Below are 22,287 nucleotides of genomic sequence, written 5' to 3'. Positions count from 1 at the left end.
AGTATTAAACTCACATATGTCATTATTAATTCTAAATTTAAATCAACTAAATCTCCCAATCCAAAGACAGACAGCCAATATGAATAAAAAACTAAAACCCATCAGTATGCTGCATCCAGACCCATCTCACATTTAAGGATACACAAAGACTCAAAACAAGGGATGGAGAAAGATTTACCAACCAAACAGAGAGCTAAAATAAATAAATAAAAAGCAGAAGTTACAATTTTTGCCTCGATAAAACAGTCGTTAAAGCAACAAAGATCAAAAGAAGCAAAGAAGGACATTATATAATGATAAAAGGATCAATACAACAAGAAGAGCTAAAGATCCTAAATATATACGCACCCAATACGGGAATACCCAGACATACAAGACTAATAAGGAGACTTAGACTCCCACACAATAATAGTGGGAGACTTCAACATTAATATTAGACAGATCAATGAGACAGAAAATTAACAATGATATCCAGGACTTGAACTCAGATCTGGAACAAGTAAACGTAATTAACATTTATAGAACTCTCCACTTTAAATACACAAAATATACACTCTTATCAGTACCACATCATATCAACTTAGAAGTTTAAACGAAATGTTGGTGGGCTCCTTGTTTGTTATTCTCTTCCCTCATTTTCTTTTATGTCTCCATTATAGGACAATTATAGGCATACCCATATTTAGATTGCATTCTAGCCCGGGCAATAAAGCAATACCCCCATCCTCTCTCCCTCTTCCTCTTTCTCTTTCTTCCTCTTCTTTATTCTTTTTCTTATTAAAAAAAAAAAAAAAACTGTAAAGGTTAAGAAGGTCTCTCCTAACTTTGTTATAGTTTTAACCCCACTTTTTTCTTTATTCTTAGAAGAACTGGTTACCCCTAAGAATTCATTAAAAGCCATCTAGTTAAAAAGGTAACAATTTACATGTCAGGTGGTATCATGCATGAACAATCTACCCTACAAGTCTGCCTCTGACAATACCCAATTAAGATGACATTCTTTCAGGTAAGCCAATAAAGATTATATCTAGAGCCTAAAACACATTTAGCTTCCCTGATCATTATTAACTATTACAGACTATTACTTGTGGATTTAATTAAAGACTTACTGCACTCATTACAGTTTTTCACATCATCAACCCACCACATATTTGTTCTATGTTGAATACGGTTGGGCTTCCAAGTACCATCTTGCTACTTTTTTTTTCAGGTTTGAGAGGAGCTCTCCATAGACAGATATTTGAAGAGGTCTCCAAACTGTTAACAGTGATAAGTTATCTATAAATGGAGACATTTAGAGCAATTCTTTCTCTCCCTCTCTGTACTCACTCTCTCTTTTCCTCCCAATGCCCTCTCTCCCCACATCCTCCCCACTCACAATCTCTACTTTCTTGTATTGCTTCAATGTTTTTCAAAATTAAGCATGCTTTATTTATGTATTTGAGACAATGGTCTTGCTCTGTCGCGCAGGCTGGAGTGTAGTGATGCAATCTCAGCTCACTCCAACCTCCGCCTCCCAGGTTCAAGTGATTCTTGTGCCTCAGCCTCTTGAGTAGCTGGAATTACAGGTACATGCCACCATGCCTGGCCGCTATCTTTTTAAAAAAATCAGTAACTCTGTTTGTTAACAACAAAGTACTCTTCTAACTTTAGCAGATGAGTAAATGTAAAACCCACCCAATTCATACCTTTCCTCTGTCTTTTCAGACTGAAGAATCATTATTTTTTAGGTTACTATCATTTAGGTTACATGTCAAAATACTATTAAATTTGGCCGGGCCCAGTGGATCATACCTGTAATTCCAGGACTTTGGGAGGCCAAGGTGGTCATATCACTTGAGGTCAGGAGTTCGAGACCAGCCTGTCCAACAAGGCAAACCCCTAACTCTGCTAAAAATACAAAAATTAACCAGGCATGGTGGCATGCGCCTGTAATTCCAGCTATTCAGGCAGCTGAGACATAAGAATCGCTTGGACCTGGGAGGCGGAGGCTGTGGTGAGCCGAGATCACCCCACTGCATTCCAGCCTGGGTGACAGAGCAAGACTTTGTTCCAAACAAGTAAAAATATGTTAGTCTCTCAATGTTTAGCAACTAAACAACTATATTTTTAAGTACAAACTAGTATTTTTCTGTTCTTTTTCCAATGCTCTTCTAAATGACTTTATTTTATACAAATCTCTAAGTTAAAAACTATTATTATTCTCAGCTGAACACAGTGGTTCATGCCTATAATACCAGCACTCTGGGAGGCCAAGGTGGATGGATTGCCTGAACCCAAGAGTTCAAGACCAGCCTGGGCAACATAACAAAACCCTGTCTCTACAAAAAATTAGCCAAGCATGGTGGTATACGCCTGTAGTCCCAGCCTCTTGGTGGGAAGCGGGGTCTGGGGTGGGAGGATCACCTGATCCTGGGAAGTCAAGGCTGAGGTGACCAATGATGGTGCCACTGCACTCCAGCCTGGGTGACACAGTGAGACCCTGGCTCGAAAATAAACAAACTAACAAACAAAAAAACCAAAAGACAAACAACTATTCTCCCTTCGTGTTCTAATTTACAATTAAAATTATTTTTATTTAACTTCTCCTCATAAATACTATCTTTCCAACCACTGTCTGTATTGCTTTTCATTGTTTGCCCAAGAATTAAAATCATGAAGTAAACACAAAATCACTAGCATTTTCAATAATCTGGATAGTAATAATATTAATAAAATAATAAGTTTTACTATGGCAGTGTTTGTGACCAAAAAAAGCTGACTCTGCCAATTAACACTGTAAACAAGAATTCATGAAGAATATTAAGTAAAATAATAGAATTAATGTATCAAAGTTTTAGAAGCTTCTTTTGCATATAATTGAAAAGCACTCTAGGCTGGGCTTAGTGGCTCACTCTTTGGGAGGCTGAGGTGGGCGGATCACGAGGTCAAGAGATCAAGACCATCCTGGCCAAATGGTGAAACCCCGTCTCTACCAAAAATACAAAAATTAGCTGGGCGTGGTAGCGTGCGCCTGTAGTCCCAGCTACTCGGGAGGCTGAGGCAGGAGAATTGCTTAAACCTGGGAGGCGGAGGTTGCAGTGAGCCCAGATTGTGCCACTGCACTCCAGCCTGGCGCCTGGTGACGAGCCAAGACTCTGTCTCAAAAAAATAAATAAATAAAATAAAAGTACTCCAAAATAATAGCATTAAAACAATCAACAAGACCCGATACTTTGTTGGCACAGGTCATTAACAGTATTTAAACATATAATTACAAAAATATTCTACTACAGAATTTTAGATTATTCACATTGTTCCTCACTACAGATCTTCAGAATCAAATAAACTGCATTAAGTAGTTTTACATTAAGAAAAAGCACAGCCGGGATTAGGAGACCTAGGTTCTAGTCCCACCTCTGTCATTAACGAGCCACAAGATGTTAAGAAGAGACTAAATCCAATAACCCCTCACTTCCTTTTTAGCTCTAACATTCCTTGTTCTGAAGAGAAAAAAAGTACTAAATATAAAAGCTAATAAACAGGGACATTTGTTTTTGTTTGAGGCAGAGTCGCGCTCTGTGGCCTAGGCTGGAGTAGAATGGGACAATCTCAGCTTCGCATGCCTCAACCTCCCGAGTAGTTGGGATTACAGGCAACCATCATCGTGCTGGGCTAATTTTTGTATTTTTGTTTTGTTTTGTTTTGTTTTTTTGAGACAGAGTCTCACTGTGTCACCAAGCTGGAGTGCACTGGCGCAATCTCGGCTCACTGCAACCTCCGCCTGTCTGGTTCAAGCGATTCTCCTGCCTCAGTCTCCTGAGTAGCTGGACTACAGGCGCGTGCCACCGCACGCAGCTAATTTTTGTACTTTTAGTGGAGATGGGGTTTCACCATGTTGGCCTGGATGGTCTTGATCTCTTGACCTTATGATCCACCCACCTTGGCATCCCAAAGTGCTGGGATTTATTTTTTGTATTTTTAGTAGAGACAGGGTTTCACCATGTTGGCCAGTCTGGTCTCAAACTCCTGATCTCAGGTGATCCACCCGCCTTGGCCTCCCAAAGTGCTGGGATTACAGGCGTGAGCCACCGCACCCGGCAATAGGGACAATTTAAAGACAAAAAAAAAAAAAACCTATTAATAACCACACATAGACAATGAGTATACAATGGGACTGTTCTAGGCCAGGCACAGTGGCACACACCTGTAATCCCAGCACTTTCGGAGGTCGAGGTGGGTAGATCATGAAGTTGGGAGATCAAGACCACCCTGGCCAACATGGTTAAACCACATCTCTACTAAAAATATAAAAAATTAGCTAGGTCTTGGGGCACCTGTCTGTAGTCCCAGCTACTCAGGAGGCTGAGGAAAGAGAATCGCTTGAACCCGGAGGCTAAGGTTGAGGTGAGCTGAGATCATGCCACTGCATTGCAGCTTGGCGATAGAGAGAGACTCTGCCTAAAAAAAAAAGGCGGGGGGGGGGTGGGGGGAACTGTTCTAGACAAACCAAAATAAAATATACAGTCACTCATGCTATTTTATGTAAACTTGTCAAATACTGTTTTTTCATTTCATCCTAGAAACTTGTTTTCTTAAGTTTGTGTCTTGGTCTTATTTTAAGAGTTTGTTTTGATTTTACATTATACTAACTCTAAGGATTCATAAATTATTAAATTATTTTCAGCTAATGTCATACAAATACTTCATTTTTTGCAGACAGAGTCTCACTCTGTCACCCAGGCTGCAGTCCAGTGGCACGATCTCTGCTCACTGCAATCTCCACCTCTCAGGTTCAAGTGATTCTCATGCCTCAGCCTCCTGAGTAGCTGGGACTACAGGTGCATGTAACACCATGCCGAGCTAATTTTTTGTATTTTAGTAGAGACGGGTTTCACCATGTTGCCCAGGATGGTCTCAAACTCCTGAGATCAGGCAATCTGCCCACCTAAGCCTCCCAAAGTGTTAGGATTACAGGTGTGAGCCACTGTGCCCAGCCTACAAATAGAAAGTTATCTGTTTTCACGCTGAATTTCATAAAATAAAGAACAAGAACTAATACATTTTCCAGTTTCAGGTTTAAGAGCCATATATTTTTTGAACAAACTTTAGAAACTTTACTTAATGCCCATAAAAAGGAAATGACTCACTGATGAGATACTCATCAAAAGAATTCTGAATGTGATTTTATCATGCAGAGTTAATCAAAAAAGATCCTTCTACTTTACTTCAAGGCAACTTCAAAATCTATACACACAGAGCAACAATACAATCTAAGTAAAAAAAACCAGATTGGTACAATTTCTAAATATTTTTTATCAACTACTCCTGAGTTATAAAGCTGAAAACTCAAATATCTCTAATCACACAAATAACTGTAACTATTAAAAAATGCAATTCAGGCTGAGCGCGGTGGCTCAAGCTTGTAATCCCAGCACTTTGGGAGGCCGAGGCGGGCGGATCACGAGGTCGAGAGATCGAGACCATCCTGGTCAACATGGTGAAACCCCGTCTCTACTAAAAAAAATACAAAAAATTAGCTGGGCATGGTGGTGCGTGCCTGTAATCCCAGATACTCAGGAGGCTGAGGCAGGAGAATTGCCTGAACCCAGGAGGCGGAGGTTGCGGTGAGCCGAGAACGCGCCATTGCACTCCAGCCTGGGTAACAAGAGCAAAACTCCGTCTCAAAAAAAAAAAAATGCAATTCAGGCCGGGGACGGTGGCTCATGCTTGTAATCCCAGAACTTTGGGAGCCCAAGGCAGGCGGATCACTTGAGGTCAGAAGTTCAAGACTAACCTGGCTAATGTGGCAAAACCCCATCTCTACCAAAAATACACAAAAATTAGCCAGGCAGTGACACATGCCTGTAATTCCAGCTACTTGGGAGGCTAAGGCACAAGACATCACTTGAAACTGGCAGGTGGAAGATGCAGTGAGCTGAGATCACACCACTGTACTCTAGCCTGGGCAAGAAAGCGAGACTCTGTCTTAAAGGAAAAAAAAAAACAATTCAGAAAATTTAATTTTCCAATTATTATTGGTTGTTCATTAACATAAACCAAAGTTAATGTTCACCCCTGAAATAAGCATGCAGTTGTCGCCAACCTTCCATTCCAAATTATAATTTAGGTGGAGACAGAATAATCTACAATCACACTCACCACTAGAACTTTCACAGAAGCTTTGTGAGGCATGGGCAGAGGCCTTCTCCAGCTTCTGGGCCTCTGCACCTGAGTTTAGCTGCTTTGTATTAGCCATTTTTGAGTCTTCTGTTAATGAATTATCTTTTTTCTCCTGAGTTTGGGGCTGCTCCATCTCTTGGTCAAGTCTCAGAGGATCATCTGCTCTCACCAAAGGTAAGGGAGGTTGTGAAGAGTCTTCCGCTACAGGTTCTGTTTCTGCAGTCCCTGATTTCAGATCTCCTTCATATTCTGCACTCTTTTCTTCCTTGGTATCTAATCTATTCTCAGTACATGGTTCTATTTCTGGAGCAACATCCTCCCAAGACTGGGAATCTGAGCATTTCTCCACTCCCTCTAAAGGTTCACAAGAAACATCAACTCTGGGAGACGGCTCTTTCACATCTACAATCACAACACTGGAGTCCTCTGAAGTAGCTTCTTCCCAAGCTTCCTGATCCTTATGTTCCAATTCTTGGTCAAGTATTGCCAACTTTTGAGGAGAATCAATACTAATCACACTGGTTTCAATTTCCATAGCTTCTGAGCATTCTTTTTTTGGTATTTCCTTTTGAAGACACAACCCTTGGGACTGAGTTTCAGTCAGAGAAAGATGCAATGGGACACTCTCCATATTTTCTTCTTTGAGTTCCTCTCCTTGACTTTCACAAGGTGTCTCAGGGATTTCCTCCACCTCAGACCCTGAAGACCCCTCCTCTGGATGGTGTTCTTTAATTTCCATAGCTTCCTCCTGATCTAACACACTAGAGAGTGCCTCAGATCGAGTAGCTGGTGAAGGAACTGCCTGACTCCCCGAATCACAAGTGAGATCAATACAAACATCTTCTGCTACGCTTTCTTCTCTGCCCTTGCAATCAGTGGCTAAAATGCTAATGTCATCCCTTGTGTCTGTGTCATCTCCCTTTGTTTTGTCATCATTCTGACTCAGTCGTACTTCATCATCCTGTGCTGGATTCATTAGGATACTATCATTTTCAGCAGGAACAAATTTAGAATTGAGAACTGGAGACAGGGGTTCGACATCCTCAATCTGTGTGTTTTCTCCATCTTCATCAATCCTGTGAGAACTCAGGCTCTCCATCTTTGGGGACTGACTATACTCACTTGTAGAAAGCATCAACTTGCAAGAATCCCCTGTCAAAGATAGCCCAAGATCCTCAGGAGAATTCTTTGGTTCAATCTCTGAAGTTTTAGAACACTCAACTGTCAAAGATGAACTATGCAAATCTCCATCTTTCTTCCCATCGTTTGATTGTTCTTCTAGACTTGGGGAGGGAATAAAGATGTCCTAAGGAAGGATAAAAAGAAACAAATCATAATTTGTTCATGATCATATATCTTTTATAGCTAATCCCTGGATTCATATAAAATTTCTAAAATCAAATATTCAAGAATTTAAGAACTCCAGGATAGCCAGGAGCAGTGGCACATGCTCCAGCCCACTTCAGTTCTCACGAGGTAGGAATATGTACTCATCTTCATTATTTCAAAATATGCAAGCATTCATAAATCAGATATTAAAACCCAGTGGCTGGGCACAGTAGCTCATGCCTATTATCCTAGCATTTTGGGAGGCCAAGGCAGGTGGATCACCTGAAGTCAGGAGTTTGAGACCAGCCTGGCCAATACAGTGAAACCTTGTCTCTACTAAATATACAAGAATTAGCCAGGTAGGGTGGCACGTGCCTGTAATCCCAGCTACTCAGGAGATTGAGGAAGGAGAATGCCTTGAACCACAGAGGCAGAGGTTGCAATGAGCCAAGTTAGTATCATTGCACTCCAGAGTAGATAACAGAGTGAGACTCCATCTCAAAAAATAATAATAATAAATAAATAAATAAAATCCAAAGCTTACAATATCAATAGTCAACAGAGAAATACAAATTAAAATAACAATGAAATGTCACTATAAGCAACAAAAGCAACTAACATAGGCCGGGCGCAGTGGCTCCCGCATGTAATCTTAGCATTTTGGAAGGCCAAGGTGGGTGGATCACCTGAGGTCAGGAGTTCCGGACCGGCTTGGCCAACATGGTGAAACCCCATCTCTACTAAAAATATAAAAATTAGCCAGACAAGGTGGTGCAAGTCTGCAGTCCCAGCTACTCAGGAGGCTAAAGCAGGAGAAACACTTGAACCCAGGAGGCAGAGACTGCAGTAAGCTGAGATTATGACACTGCACTCCAGCCTGTGTGATACAGCAAGATTCCGTCTCAAAAAAAAAAAAAAAAAGCAAACTAACTTCATAAAACAGCCAGGCATCATGGTTCAGCCAGGCGTGCTGGCTCATGCCGGTAATCCCAGCACTTCGGGAGGCTAAGGTGGGAAACCTGCTTGAGCCCAGGAGGTTCAAGACCAAACTGGGCAACATGGCTAGACTCCATGTCTACAGATAAGAATGAACCAGGTATGTTGTTGTGCCCCTATAGTCCTAGCTACTCGAGAGGCTGAGGCAGAAGGATCACTTGAGCCCCAGGAGTTCGAGACTGCAGTGAGCTATGATTGTGCCACTGCATACTAGCCTGAGTGACAGAACAAGGCTCTGTCCCAAAAGAAGAGAAAACAACAGGCTCACAAAACCAAGGATTAGCAAGGATGTGGAACACCTGCAACTCTTATACATTGCTGCTGGGAATGCAAAATGTTACAGCCACTTTCAAAAAACAGTATGGCAGTATCTTATAAAGTTAAACATTCATTACTATATAACCTAGGCATTCTATTTGTAGGCATTTACCTAAGAAAAATAAAAATTTGTGCCCACAGAAATATGTGCATGCGAATGATCATAGAGTTATTATTTATAACATGTGTATGCTAGCCAGGCGCAGTAGGCAGATCTCTTGAGGCTAGGAGCTCAAGGCCAGCCTAACCAACATGGTGAAACCCTGTCCTGACTAAAAATACAAAAATTAGCTGGATGTGGTGGTGCACATCTGTGATCCTAGCTACCCAGAGGCTGAGGCACGAGAATCACTTGAACCCAGGAGGAAAACGTTGCAGAGAGGCAAAATCATGCCACTGCACTCCAACCTGGGCAGCAGAGCAAGATTCTGTCTCCAAAAAAAAAGATGTGCATGCAAATGATCATAGGATTATTATTCATAAATTCATGGGAAATTATTCATATATTCACTCATGTCATATATTAATTATAATTGAATAATTATTCAAAATAACCAAAAACTAGAACCAAATGTCTATCAATTGGTGAATGAATAAACAAATTGTAGATACACATATTATGGAAAATTATCCAACAATATAAATGGAATAAAATATTACTAATTACAATACAAGCAAATCTCAAAAATATGCTAAGTAACAGAGCTCAAATATAAAAGACTATATACATACTTCCTGATTACAATTACATTAAATTCTTTTTTTTTTAACAACATGGTTTTACTCTGTTGCCCAGGCTCTGGAGTGCAGTGGTGATATCATAGCTCACTGCAGCCTCAATTTCCTGGACTCAAGCAATCTCCCACCTCAGTCTCCCAAGCAGCTGGAATACACGTGGGCGCCACCACACGCAGCTAATTTTTTTTTTTTTTTTTTTTTTTGAGATGGAGTTTTGCTCTTGTTACCCAGGCTGGAGTGCAATGGCGCGAACTCGACTCACCGCAACCTCCACCTCCTGGGTTCAGGCAATTCTCCTGCCTCAGCCTCCTGAGTAGCTGGGATTACAGGCACGCGCCACCACGCCCAGCTAGTTTTTGGGGTTTTTTTTGTATTTTTAGTAGAGACGGGGTTTCACCATGTTGACCAGGATGGTCTCGATCTCTCGACCTCGTGATCCACCCACCTCAGCCTCCCAAAGTGCTGGGATTACAGGCTTGAGCCACCGCGCCCGGCAACACGCAGCTAATTTTTAAAATGACTTTTAGAAATGGGATTTGCTATATTGCCTAGACTTGAAATTACTGAAATACCAAAACTATACTCACAGAAAGATGACATGTGGTTGTCTAGGGCAGGAGAGGGGAGTATATTGAGCCAGCAGGGAGATCAACCACAAAAGGTGATTTCCTTATGGAAACTTTTTAGGGTAAGGGAACTGTTCCCTACTTTGATGGTGGTGGTGGTTACACAGCTGTATAAAATGGTCAAATTTCATCAAATCATACATGTAAAATGGCCATTTTATTTTATGTAACCAATACTTCAATATTTTTTTAAAAAATTAATACAGCCGGGCATGGTGGCTCAAGCCTGTAATCCCAGCACTTTGGGAGGCTGAGGCTGGTGGATCACGAGGTCAAGAGATCGAGACCATCCTGGTCAACATGGTAAAACCCCGTCTCTACTAAAAATACAAAAAATTAGCTGGGCATGGTGGCACGTGCCTGTAATCCCAGCTACTCAGGAGGCTGAGGTAGGAGAATTGCCTGAACCCAGGAGGCGGAGGCTGCGGTGAGCTGAGATCGTGCCACTGCACTCCAGCCTGGGTAACAAGAGCGAAACTCTGTCTCAAAAAAAAAAAAAAAAAAAAAAAATTAATACAAAGCTTAGTTGTTTTTACATAAGAATTTGTTTTTTTGGTTTTTTTCTTACATAATAATTTACATTTAGTGTGTCATTTTGTCTAATGCAAATGATGTAAAACTCCAGACACAGATGGTTAGGCATTCATTTCCTATGTTTTGTTTTGTTTTGTTTTGTTTTGAGACAGGATCTTGCTCTTTCACCCAGGATGGAGTGCAGTGGCTTGATCACAGCTCACTGCAGCCTTGACATCCTGGACTTAATTGATCCTCTCACCTCAGCCTCCCAAGAGCTGGGACTACAGGTGCACACCACCAGAGCCAGCTAATTTTTGTATTTTTTGCAGAGTGGGTCTCACTTTGTTGCCCATGCTTGTTTCAAAATCCTGGGCTCAAGCAATCTGCCTGCCTTAGCTCCTCAAAGTGCTAGGATTACAGGCATGAGCTACCATGCCCAGGTTTTTCTCCTACGATTTTTAAGGGAATGAGGAATCAAATGGGTAGACAAGCATTCTATATATTCCTTAACTTCTGGTATTTCAATGTCTGGTACTACTGTTTATCCTATCAGATTGTTTAAATCTGTTCATATACTCTCAGATATGACTGAGTATAAATTGGTTCAGGTCGGGTGCAGTGGCTCAAATTTATAATCTGAACACTTTCGAAGGCTGAAACAGGAGGATTACTTGAGCTGAAGAGTTTGAGACAAGCCTCAGCAACAAAGTGAGACCCTATCTCTACCAAAAAAAAAAAAAAAAAAAAAAAAAATTAGCTGAGTGTCATGGCACACATCTGTGATCACGCTACTTAGGAGCCTGGAAGGCCAAGGCTGTAGTGAGTACCGATTATGCCACTGTACTCTAGCCTGTACAACAAAGTGAGACACTCTCTCAAAAGGAAAAAAAAAAACAAAACCAAAACGGTTCAACATTTCTAAATGGCAATTTAGCAAAACACAACAGCCCTAAAATCCTATATACCCCATAACCCAATAATTCAATTTCTGTGAAATTAATCAGTAAGAGAACACTGATACTTAGCTACAAAGTGGTTTACTGTTTTATTATAACTTGGAAAACAATATGAAATATCTTAAATTGTTTCATATATATATATATATATATATATATATATATATATATATATATATTTGTTTGTTTTTTTGAGACAGGGCCTCATTCTGTTGCCCAGGCTGGAGTACAGTGGTGCCATCATGGCTCATTGCAGTCTCAACCTCCTAGGCTCCAGTGATTCTCCTACCTCAGCCTCCTGAGTATTTGGGACTACAGGCGCACACCACCTCACCTAATTTTTTAGTACTTTTTGTAGAGATGAGGTTTTGCCATGTTGCCCAGGCTGATCTCGAACTTTTGGGTTCAAGTGATCTGCCCACCTCCAACTCCCAGAGCACTGGGATTACAGGTATGAGCTACCTCATCCAGCCAGGATAATCATTTTTAAATTGTATTGTATCACATGATAGAATATTTTGTGTCTACATAAACCTATACTGCAGAAGAATACTAAAAGTTCAAAAAACATTCAGGCTATAGCAAGAAGTTTCTATTTTAGTAAAATATTATGCAGGTATATATTATAGTCTTTTTTTTTTTTTTTTTTGAGACAGTGTCTCGTTCTGCCACTAGGCTGAACTGCAGTGGCACCATCTCTGCTCACTGCAACTTCCACCTCCCAGGTTCAAATGATTTTCCTGCCTCAGCATCTGTAGTAACTGGGATGATAGGCACCTACCACCATGCCTAGCTAATTTTTGTACTTTTTAGTGTAGATGGGGTTTCACCATGTTGGTCAGGCTAGTCTCAAACTCCTGACCTCAAGCGATCCATCCGCCTCAGCCTCCCAAAGGGCTAGGATTATAAGCATGAGCCACACACCTGGCCATTACAGTCTTTTTATACATTTTATAATATGTAATCTTCATGTAATGTTAGTTTATAAACATATATCCAAAAAAGCTAAGAGTTGGCCAGGCATGATGGCTCTAACACCAGCACTCTGGGAAGCTGAGGCAGTTAGATCACCCGAGATCAGGAGTTCGAGACCAGCCTTACCAACATGGTGAAACCCCATCTCTATTAAAACAAAAAAACTAGCCAGGCATGGTGGCAGGTGCCTGTAATCCCAGCTACTCGGGAGGCTGAGGCAGGAGAATCACTGGAACCCAGGAGGCGGAGGCTGCAGTGAGCTGAGATCACACCATTGCACTCCAGACTGGGGAACAGAGCAAGACTCTGCCTCAAGAAAACAAACAAACAAAAAAGCTGAAAGCAGTTATTTCTGGGATAGGATTACTAATGATCTTATTTTTTCTTTTTCTTTTTTTCAAGATGGGGTCTTGCTTTGTCATCCAGGCTAGAGTGCAGACGTGCAATCATAGTTTACTGCAGCTTCAAACTCCTGAATGAAAGCAATCCTTCGCCCTCTGACTCCTACCCCTGCACCAGGAGCTGAGGCTACAGGCACACATCATCAAACCCAGCTAATCTTTTGTAGAGGTGGGTAGAGAAGGGGGTCTCACTATGTTGCCCTGGCTGCTGTCACACTCCTGGCTCAAGCTATCCTCCCACCCTGGCATCCCAAAGCACTGGGATTACAGGTGTAAGCCACCATGCATGACCACCTCTTCTGCAAGAAATATGTATTTTTTCCCTTGTTGCAAAAAAGTAACTCATTTTACAAAAGCTCATAGATAAAACATCACTAATGTAAAGCTAAGAATACCCTTTTTTAAATGAAACTCACGACATAAAATTAACCTATTTTAAACTAAACCTTTCAAGCCAGGCACGGTGGCTCCTGCCTGTAATCCCAGCACTTTGGGAGGCCAAGGCAGGCAGATGACTTGAGGTCAGAAGTTTGAGACAAGCCTAGCCAACATGGCGAAACTCCATCTCTACTAAAAATAAAAAAATTAGCCGGGTGTGGTGGGGTGCACTTGTCATCCCAGCTACTTGGGGGGCTGAGGCAGGAGAATCTCTTGAACTCATGAGGCGCAAGTTGCAGTAAGCTGTAATCATGCCACTGCACTCCAGCCTCAGCAACAGAGCAAGACTCCATCTCAGAAAATAAATAAATAAATAAATAAATGAAATGAAATAATTCTATGGCAATTACTGCATTTACAATGTTGTGTCACCACCACCACTATTCTAGTTTGAAAACATTTGTCTAATTGTCCTCACCAAAATTAATACATATATCAAGAATGAGAAAAATGGTAACTATCAAACTATGTTCTACTCATCCTCTCCCCTTCCCTCATATCCTGGGGCTCAAAGAGGCTTGGCGACTAACAAATTTTTTCAGAAAGAAAGAAAAAAAAAATCAACAAAATTTCCTTTATCCCAATTTTCTCTTGAATAGTAATAATCTCTTTACACATATTTAAATCTCACAACATCAAACTTAAGTTGATTTGGACTCCAGTAACCAAGAGACAAAAGAAATAACAGATGTACAAGGGTTACCCATTAAAAATAATATGTACAAGTTTGATATATGATGAAAAAAGTAGAGAGCTTAATAAAAATGGAGGACTGAATATACACATATTCAGAAATTCCATTAAGTAATGGTGAAGGGATTTTTCTTAAGCACAAAATTTTGAGAAAAAGAGAACAGAAGAAAAGATAACTGCAAAAAAATTCTGGAGAAGGTAATCTATTTAGCAGAAGAGTGAAAGTTGAATTCCTAAGTCAGCAGTGGAGAAAGCCAAGAAACAACTAGTCATACCACAGTTCAACTCCCATATCCTCACCCTGTCCCTCCTCTGCCCTGGAGAGAGTAAAATCAACTGTCCCAGGACTGGCAGAAAAGAGGCATAGTTATGAGGAAATACAATACTGAAAACAGGGAGATTAAATGAAAATCTACATATTGAATGAAACCTGCACCTGTTTCCCAACGCTCCCTCCCACCCAGAGCCTTCTTCCATTAATAGACTTCTAGTACATTGGTAGCCAGGCCTAAACCCTGCAAATAGATGAGACATTTTCCTAGGCCATCTGACCAGACCAAGATAAATCAATATACTGACATTATGGGACTCCCAATAAAATGTCCCAGCAGATCACATTATAGCAAATTCCAAAAACAACAAGACCCAACCACCAGCTCAGAACTATCAATCATCTTTCTGATATTTCACTCTTGAATGTCAGTAAATAATCAAAGATTACCAGATATCTGAAGAAAGCTCCTAATTTGAAAGAGATCAGAACAAACAAAACTAAAGCCCATTTGGAAGAAATAATGACTACTCCAGAGAGGAGAAAACTGTTACTAATATTGTTACAGAGATAAGATACCATATCCGTAAAGTAAGACAAATGCTATTAAAATATATCTATTATATTCTGAAAAAAAAATTTAGAAATTAAAAACCCAAGACTAGAAATTAGCAACTAAGAGAAAAATTAAAAGATAGGTGAACTGGGCAGTTACACTGTAGGTACACATAAGAGAAATAAAACCATGTTTACACACAAACTTGTCTATAACTGTACACAGCAGCATTATTTACAACAGCCAAAAGGGGAAACAAGCCAATGTCCATCAACTGATGAATCAATGAGTAACTACGGTATATATAAACACAATGGTATTATTCAGCAATAAAAAGGAATGAAATTCTTTTTTTTTTTTTATAGACAAGGATAGATCAACAGAAAAAAAAGGAATGAAAATCTGATACATGCTACAACATAGGTGAGCCTTGTAAATGTTATGCTAAATGAAAGAAGTCAATCACAAAGGCTATATACTTTATATTCCATTTATATGAAATGTCCGGAATGAGCAAATCTATAGAGACAGAAAGTGACTGGTGGTCTCTAAGGGCCAGGGTAAAAGAAATGTGAGTGTTACTGGGCATGAGTTTTGGGAAGGTGATGAAACTATTCTAAAATTAGATCATGGTGATGGTTGCACAACTCTGTGCATATATTTTAAAAAAACATTGGATTGTGCAAATTAAATGGGTAAACTAAATGGTATGTGAATTACATCACAATATAGCCACTGTTTAAATGACTGAATAAGTCAGCCAGAAAGTTGAACAAAAAGAGAGAGATGATCAAAAGTAGGAGACAACATAAAATTAGAAGACTATTACAGGAGTTTCAACATCCAAACAACAGATAGTCCATTTAAAAAAAAGAGAACAGACAAAATAAAGAGAAGAAATTAAAGAAATAAATTTATTTGAATGGAAGGACCTGAGTTTCTAAATTGAGAGAGCCTACCAAGTATACAATACAATGAATGAAAATAGATCTATCCCAAAGGTCTGGAAATTTCAGAACACTGGAATCAAACAGAAAATCATACAAGATTCCAGTAAAGAAAAAACTGATCACCTATTAAATGTCAAGATCAGACTGCCTTCACACTGTTTTGTTTTTTTGCTGTTATTTTGGTTTCATTTTTGTTTTTGTTTTTTGACAGAAACAGGGTCTGGCCATGTTGCCCAGGCTGGTCTCAAACTCCTGGCCTCAAGTGATTCTCCCACTTTAGCCTCCCAAAATACTAAGATTACAGGCATTAGCCACCACGGCTCGCTTGGCCTCACACTTCTCAACAGCAGCACTGGAAGTTGAAAGGAAACAGAGCAATGCCTTCAAAATCTTTAAAAGAAAATTATTTCCAATCTAGAACTCTATACTCCTGTAAACTACAAATCAAGTGTGATAGCAGAATATGTGACAGCAGAATAAAGGTTACTAGACAATGTCCCCCACCAAAATGAGGGAGTAAACCAAGCAAGAAGACATGATGCTACCAACAAAGACAAGCAAGTAGAATCTCCAACAACGACAGTGAAGGGAGGTAACATTTACGCACTAGGCATAGAAGGGAACAGTATAGATTAAGAAATCAGGAGGGTCCAAAAGTGGTTTCTACAAAAAGTGAAACAGAAAGTCTAAGTCTCCTAAACATCCTGAAAGAAGTTTCTGACAATTGGTGGAGAGTCTAGAGTTGATTTAATGAGAGTCAAAGAAAACTAAACAAATAAAGGCATTCACAATTTCAGAAATCATATATTATACAAACATGAAAAAAATAATAATGTCATAGGCTCTGCTGTGAACTGTTTACATAGTAATGAAGTAATATCACAGTGATATTAAACTCAGTAATGATCTAATATCATTACATAGTATCATATGATAGTAAACTCAGTAATGATCTAAACCAAATTATGATGTAACTATACCTGGAAAATGGCTAAAATTTTTTTATGAAAATAGACTGGGCACGGTAGTTCACACCCGTGATCCCAGCATTTTGGGAGGATGAGGCAGGAGGTCTGCTTAGGCCCAGGAGTTCAAGACCACCCTGGGCAACAGAGTGAGGTCCTAGCTCTACAAAAAACTTTTAATTAGCCATGTGTGGTTGTGTGCCAGTAGTCCTAGCTACTCAGGAGGCTGAACTGGGGGGAGGATGGCTTGAGCACAGGAGTTCAAGGTTACAGTGACCTATGACTGCTCCACTACCCAGTCTGGGCAACAGGGCAAGACCCTGCACCTAAGAACAAAAAATATAATCATGCCATGTAGAATTATACGAAAAGAAAAAGCATAAAGAATCAAAATTGGTTATCTTTGGGTAGGAAGAGGCCTTGTTTTAACTGTCTGACTGATTTTTTGGCTTTTACAAATGCTTAAGTAAAATCAAACCTTTAACTTAAAAGCTGTGTTGTAAAGGTTATTTTTTTTTCTTTTGAGACAGTCTCACTCTGTTGCTCAAACTGAGTGCTGTGGCATGATCATTGCTCACTGCAGCCTTACCTCAGCCTCCAGAGTAGCTGAGACTATAGGCACATATCACCACTCCCGGCCAATTTTTGACTGTTTGTAGAGACGAGGTCTCACTATGTTGCCCAAGCTCTTCTCAAAGTCCTAGGTCCAAATGCTCCTCCTACTTCAATCTCCTGAGTAGCTGAGATTACAGGCATGCCCCACCATACCCAGCTACATTCACATATAACTTAGAAAAATAAAAGCTAAAGGCCAGGCATGGTAACCCATACCTATAATCTCAATACATTGGGAAGCTGGGACAGTAGGATTGCTCGAGACTTTGAGAACAGCCCTGGCATCATAGTGAGACCCCGTCTCTATAAGAAAAATTAAGAAATTAGTTGGGCATGGTGGCGCATGCCTGTAGTTCCAGCTACTTGGGAGGCTGGGGTGGGAGGATCACTTGAGACTGGAAAGTCGGGCTCGCCACTAAACTCCAGCTTGGGTGACAGACCAAGATCCTGATTCAATCAACAGCAACAAAAAAAAAAAGCTAAAGAAAATAGTATGTGGTTTGAACATCCATTTCACCTCTAGGTAACCTTGTTTTCAACCCTTTCACTGTCAACAACAGCTACCCTTAAGTAGCATTTATCAAGTGCAAGGCACTAATCCAGGCATTTTATACATATTAACACAATCTTCATAACTATCCTATGAGGTAGACAGTATCAGTATCCTCACCATTTGACTGATAAGCAAACTAAGATTCAATTTCGATTAGTCAAAAAGGTGGTAATGAAAGAGCCAGGAGTGAGTCCAGCAAGTTCTGACTCTAGAGTCCTCATTCTTAACAATGCCACCAAACTGCTTCTAATGAACTGCATAAAATGAAGTCCTTTAACAAAACAAGTTTTGAAACTCCAGAAAACAAATCAATTTATTTCTACCTACTGTCCTCTCCTCACTTAAGTTATGGCACAGTTCATTACTATTCATTGTCAAATTTTACTTTTAAATACAAACTCTTGTTACAACACCTCCAAACTGAAATGTGTAAAATAAGCTCTCCCAATAAAACTACAATAATTCCCACACTTAAGGTCTTATAAGAATAGGTATTTATATTGAACATATAAAATAGTCATTTAGCTTTAAGGATTTTCAACTCACTATGAAACCTGAATTTCATTTCTTTAAATATTTAAATTTAAAACTATACAAATTAAAAGTTAGTTTTCCCTTCCTTTTAGAAGAAAACACACATTGGAAAACTAAAAACCATCTTGATACCCTAAGTATAGGAATTATCCTATACTGAGATCACATCCATTTAGAGAAATAATACACAACTTTTGAAAGGATAAGTGAAGACAATGTAGCACTGAGAATGATTTTATTATGACACAATGTTAAATGGAAAAAGAAAATTAAAATTGTGCTATATAAACACCTTTTTTATAAAAACATAAGCATGTGGGGGCATATATCATCAGGACCTCCTAAGGATGTGAAATGGGCAAAAAAATTTAGTATTTAAAAAAAAACATGGCTGGGTGCAATGGCTCATGCCTGTAATCCCAGCACTTTGAAAGGCCGAGGCAGGCAGATCACAAAGTCAAAAGATCGAGACCATCCTGACCAACATGATGAAACACTGTCTCTAATAAAATACAAAAATTAGCTGGGTGTGGTGCCATACACCTGCAGTCCCAGCTACACAATAGGCTGAGGCAGGAGAATAGCTTGAACCCAGGAGGCAGAGGTTGCACTGAGCTGAGATTGCATCACTGCACTCCATCCTAGCAAGAGTGAGACTCCCTGTCAAAAAAAAAAAAAAATATATATATATATATATATATATATATATATATATAAACAGCTGTGTTAAGGTAGAATAATGATTTAAGTCCCTTTGCAATTTTGCAAGTAACATTTTCAAAAAGTTTAAAGACACTGTAAAAAGTTTAAACATTAAAAAAAAAATCAAAATGTTAAGTGACTCTGGAAATGTTCTAAAACTGCTTTGTGATGACAGCTTCACAACTCTGTAAATTCACTAAAAGATCACAAAATCATACACTTAAAATGTGAATTTTATGGTCTATAAATTATACCCCAATAATGCTGTTTTTAAAAAATATATTAGGAGAAACAACTGTTTTTACAATACTCACATGAGAAAACTGAGGCTGGGATGGGATAGGCAGTGACCCAGGAGTGAAGACTGGTGTGCTCTGAGATACTGGTGTTGAAGCTTGTGGTGATACAGTGGGCTCAGGTGGGAGAGGGGGGTTTTCTAACTCCACTGGTTCACTTTGAAGTTTCTTCTGAAAAGGCTCTCCTCCTTCTTCAGATAACATTGACATGTCCATTGGCTTATCTGATTTAAAACAGGAAAAACAAATTGAGAAATGTCACTCATCAATATTATTCATGTTCCAACATCACTAAGAACAATTACATTACAGAAATTTTCACTCTAAAAAAATAGTGATGTAATTTTCACAAAAGCTGACAGAATAATAGAAGATTGGGTCCTAGCAATCTAGCAATACTTCCTTTGGTTGGCAGAGCAGTCCAAGCTCCTATTTTTAGGTATAGATTAAAACTGATGCATCTGGGGCTACCCACCCATTCATAAGAAATGTTAAATTAACTTGGCTCCTTTCCTGATTTTATAGCTCAGTCTTTCACATTTCATGTAGAAAAGCCCAAACTACCGGTACTTAATTTAACCATCATATATTCTACCGTGGGCCTTGAAAGACAGTAAACTTGTCACCACTCTAAGTAAATACAGTGTCTATAATTCATATTTATGAACTCATTATATTTACATTAACAATTGCTAAGTGCAGAGAGATGGATGCCTATACAAATACAGATGAAGAAAAAAAACCTATCAATGCCAATCAGCACTGATTTATCAAAGAACTAAGAGAAGACACTAATCCTGACACAAATTAGGAAGGAACACACACACAAAACACAAAACACTGCTGTCCCATAGTATACTACCACCTGCAGGCTATCGGGACCTTGCTTGAAGTCAGCCTAGCTAGCTAAGTATTTGATTCATCATTTTTATCCTCTATCTTACAACGTGACCCCAATGAGGCTTCCTCTAGATCACTACAAACTACTTATAACATTTACCTTTTCCCCATAATTCACATTGATTCTACCAGCTACCCAAACCGCAACCTCAATACCTAACCTTGCTGCTTACCTTAGCCTCAATCTTACCAGTCTACACCTAATTTGAGATTTGGTGCTACAGGCCTTTAATATACTACCACAGCTGTGCTAAGTATATTTATTGTACCCTTTGAACTTTCTGGCCATGACAAAGCACATTGAAAACCTGCTATTGGGCTGGGCGCGGTGGCTCACACCTGTAATCCTAGCACTTTGGGAGGCCAAGGCGGGCAGATCATGAGGTCAACAGATAGAGAACATCCTGGCCAACATGGTGAAACCCCGTCTCTACTAAAAATAAAAAAAAAATTAGCTGGGCGCAGTGGCACACGCCTGTAGTCCCAGCTACTCGGGAGGTTGAGGCAGGAGAATTGCTTGAACCCGGGAGGCAGAGGTTGCAATGAGCCAAGGTCGCGCCACTGCACTCCAGCCTGGCACCTGGTGATGAAGTGAGACGCTGTCTCAAAAAAAAAAAAAAAAAAAAAGAAAAGAAAACCTGCTATTGTAGGCAACTCATATAAAAAAGGCTTTAGGTTAATAATCTAAGAGAAAAGCAAAAAAAAAAAAAAAACCAAATAAATACAAAAGGCACATATAGTTTCACAAACACTGATACACATATTAAGTAGACGCATTAAATCTAAAATATAACTGACAAGGGAAAATACACTTTTACATAGAAAAAGAAATCTGAGTCATATACATGATGCCAATTATGTAAAAATAGTTTATATTTATGCACTGAAAACTGAAATATATCCAACAATACTAGTTGTAACTATAGCAGGCTTATAGTACCACAGGTGAGTTTTATTTTCATTAATTTCCTATATACTTAACAAACTTTCTACAATAAATATTAATTGTTTACAATGAGGAAGAAAGTTGTTTTTTTTTTTTTTTTTTTTTTTTGAGACAGGGTCTTACTCTCTTGCCCAGGCTACAGTGCAGTGGTGGGAACTTAGCTCACTACAACCTCCACCTTCCGGGTCCAAGTGATTCTCCCACCTCAGCCTCCCGAGTAGCTGTGATTACAGGTGCCCACCATCATGCCCAGCTAATTTTTTGTATTTTTAGTAGAGATGGGGTTTCACCATGGTGGCCAGGCTGGTCTCAAACTCCTAACCTCAGATGATCTGCCCATCTTGGCCTCCTAAAGTGCTGGGATTACAGGTGTGAGTCACTGCACTCAGCCTGAGAAAGCATATTCAATATAATTATTTTTATAGTTTTTCAATATTCTTAGAAACTGTTCTAAGAATTAACCAAACTTAACTTGCATTACCAGGGTTTTTGCAGTATTAATTCACCTAATCATGTTATGCTTAGATTAGTATTAGTCCATTTGGATACCTACCAACATTTTAAGAAAACAGCCAGAGACAAACTTTGTAGAAGAAAGTCTAAGGTCAAATTCTATCACTGATAAATTACATGTGAAAACCAGTTAAATATGTCTATGTTTTACATTATTCAAGAACAGAGAAAGGATGTAACAGGAGGCATATACATGACAGATAATGGGACAGGTTCTGGAGGCAGCTGCCTGAGTTCAAATCTGCTTCTACATCTCATTAGTTGCAAAATCTTTCTATGTCTCCATTTCCTCATCTGTAAAATGGGGATAAAAAATAACACCTCCTTCTTAGGATGTT

The 22,287-nt window shown here is 39.5% G+C and overlaps 1 protein-coding gene across 10 annotated transcripts in view; it reads right to left on the bottom strand.

Moving 5' to 3' along the window:
* TP53BP1 (tumor protein p53 binding protein 1) overlaps positions 1-22,287 on the bottom strand; it is a 124,199-nt gene that overhangs the window by 55,218 nt on the left and 46,694 nt on the right. For all 10 annotated transcript variants that reach the window (XM_074393754.1, XM_010339553.2, XM_074393753.1 and 7 more), the window contains 2 exons: positions 19,609-19,814; positions 6,142-7,468 (listed from right to left, as the gene is read on the bottom strand). In XM_074393754.1, coding sequence (XP_074249855.1) covers positions 6,142-7,468; positions 19,609-19,814 — 1,533 coding nt within the window. The remainder of the gene's footprint in view (positions 1-6,141; positions 7,469-19,608; positions 19,815-22,287) is intronic.

Source organism: Saimiri boliviensis, chromosome 2, assembly GCF_048565385.1.
Source record: "Saimiri boliviensis isolate mSaiBol1 chromosome 2, mSaiBol1.pri, whole genome shotgun sequence".
Lineage (NCBI taxonomy): Eukaryota > Metazoa > Chordata > Mammalia > Primates > Cebidae > Saimiri > Saimiri boliviensis.
This window is presented reverse-complemented; position numbering and strand designations above follow the sequence as displayed.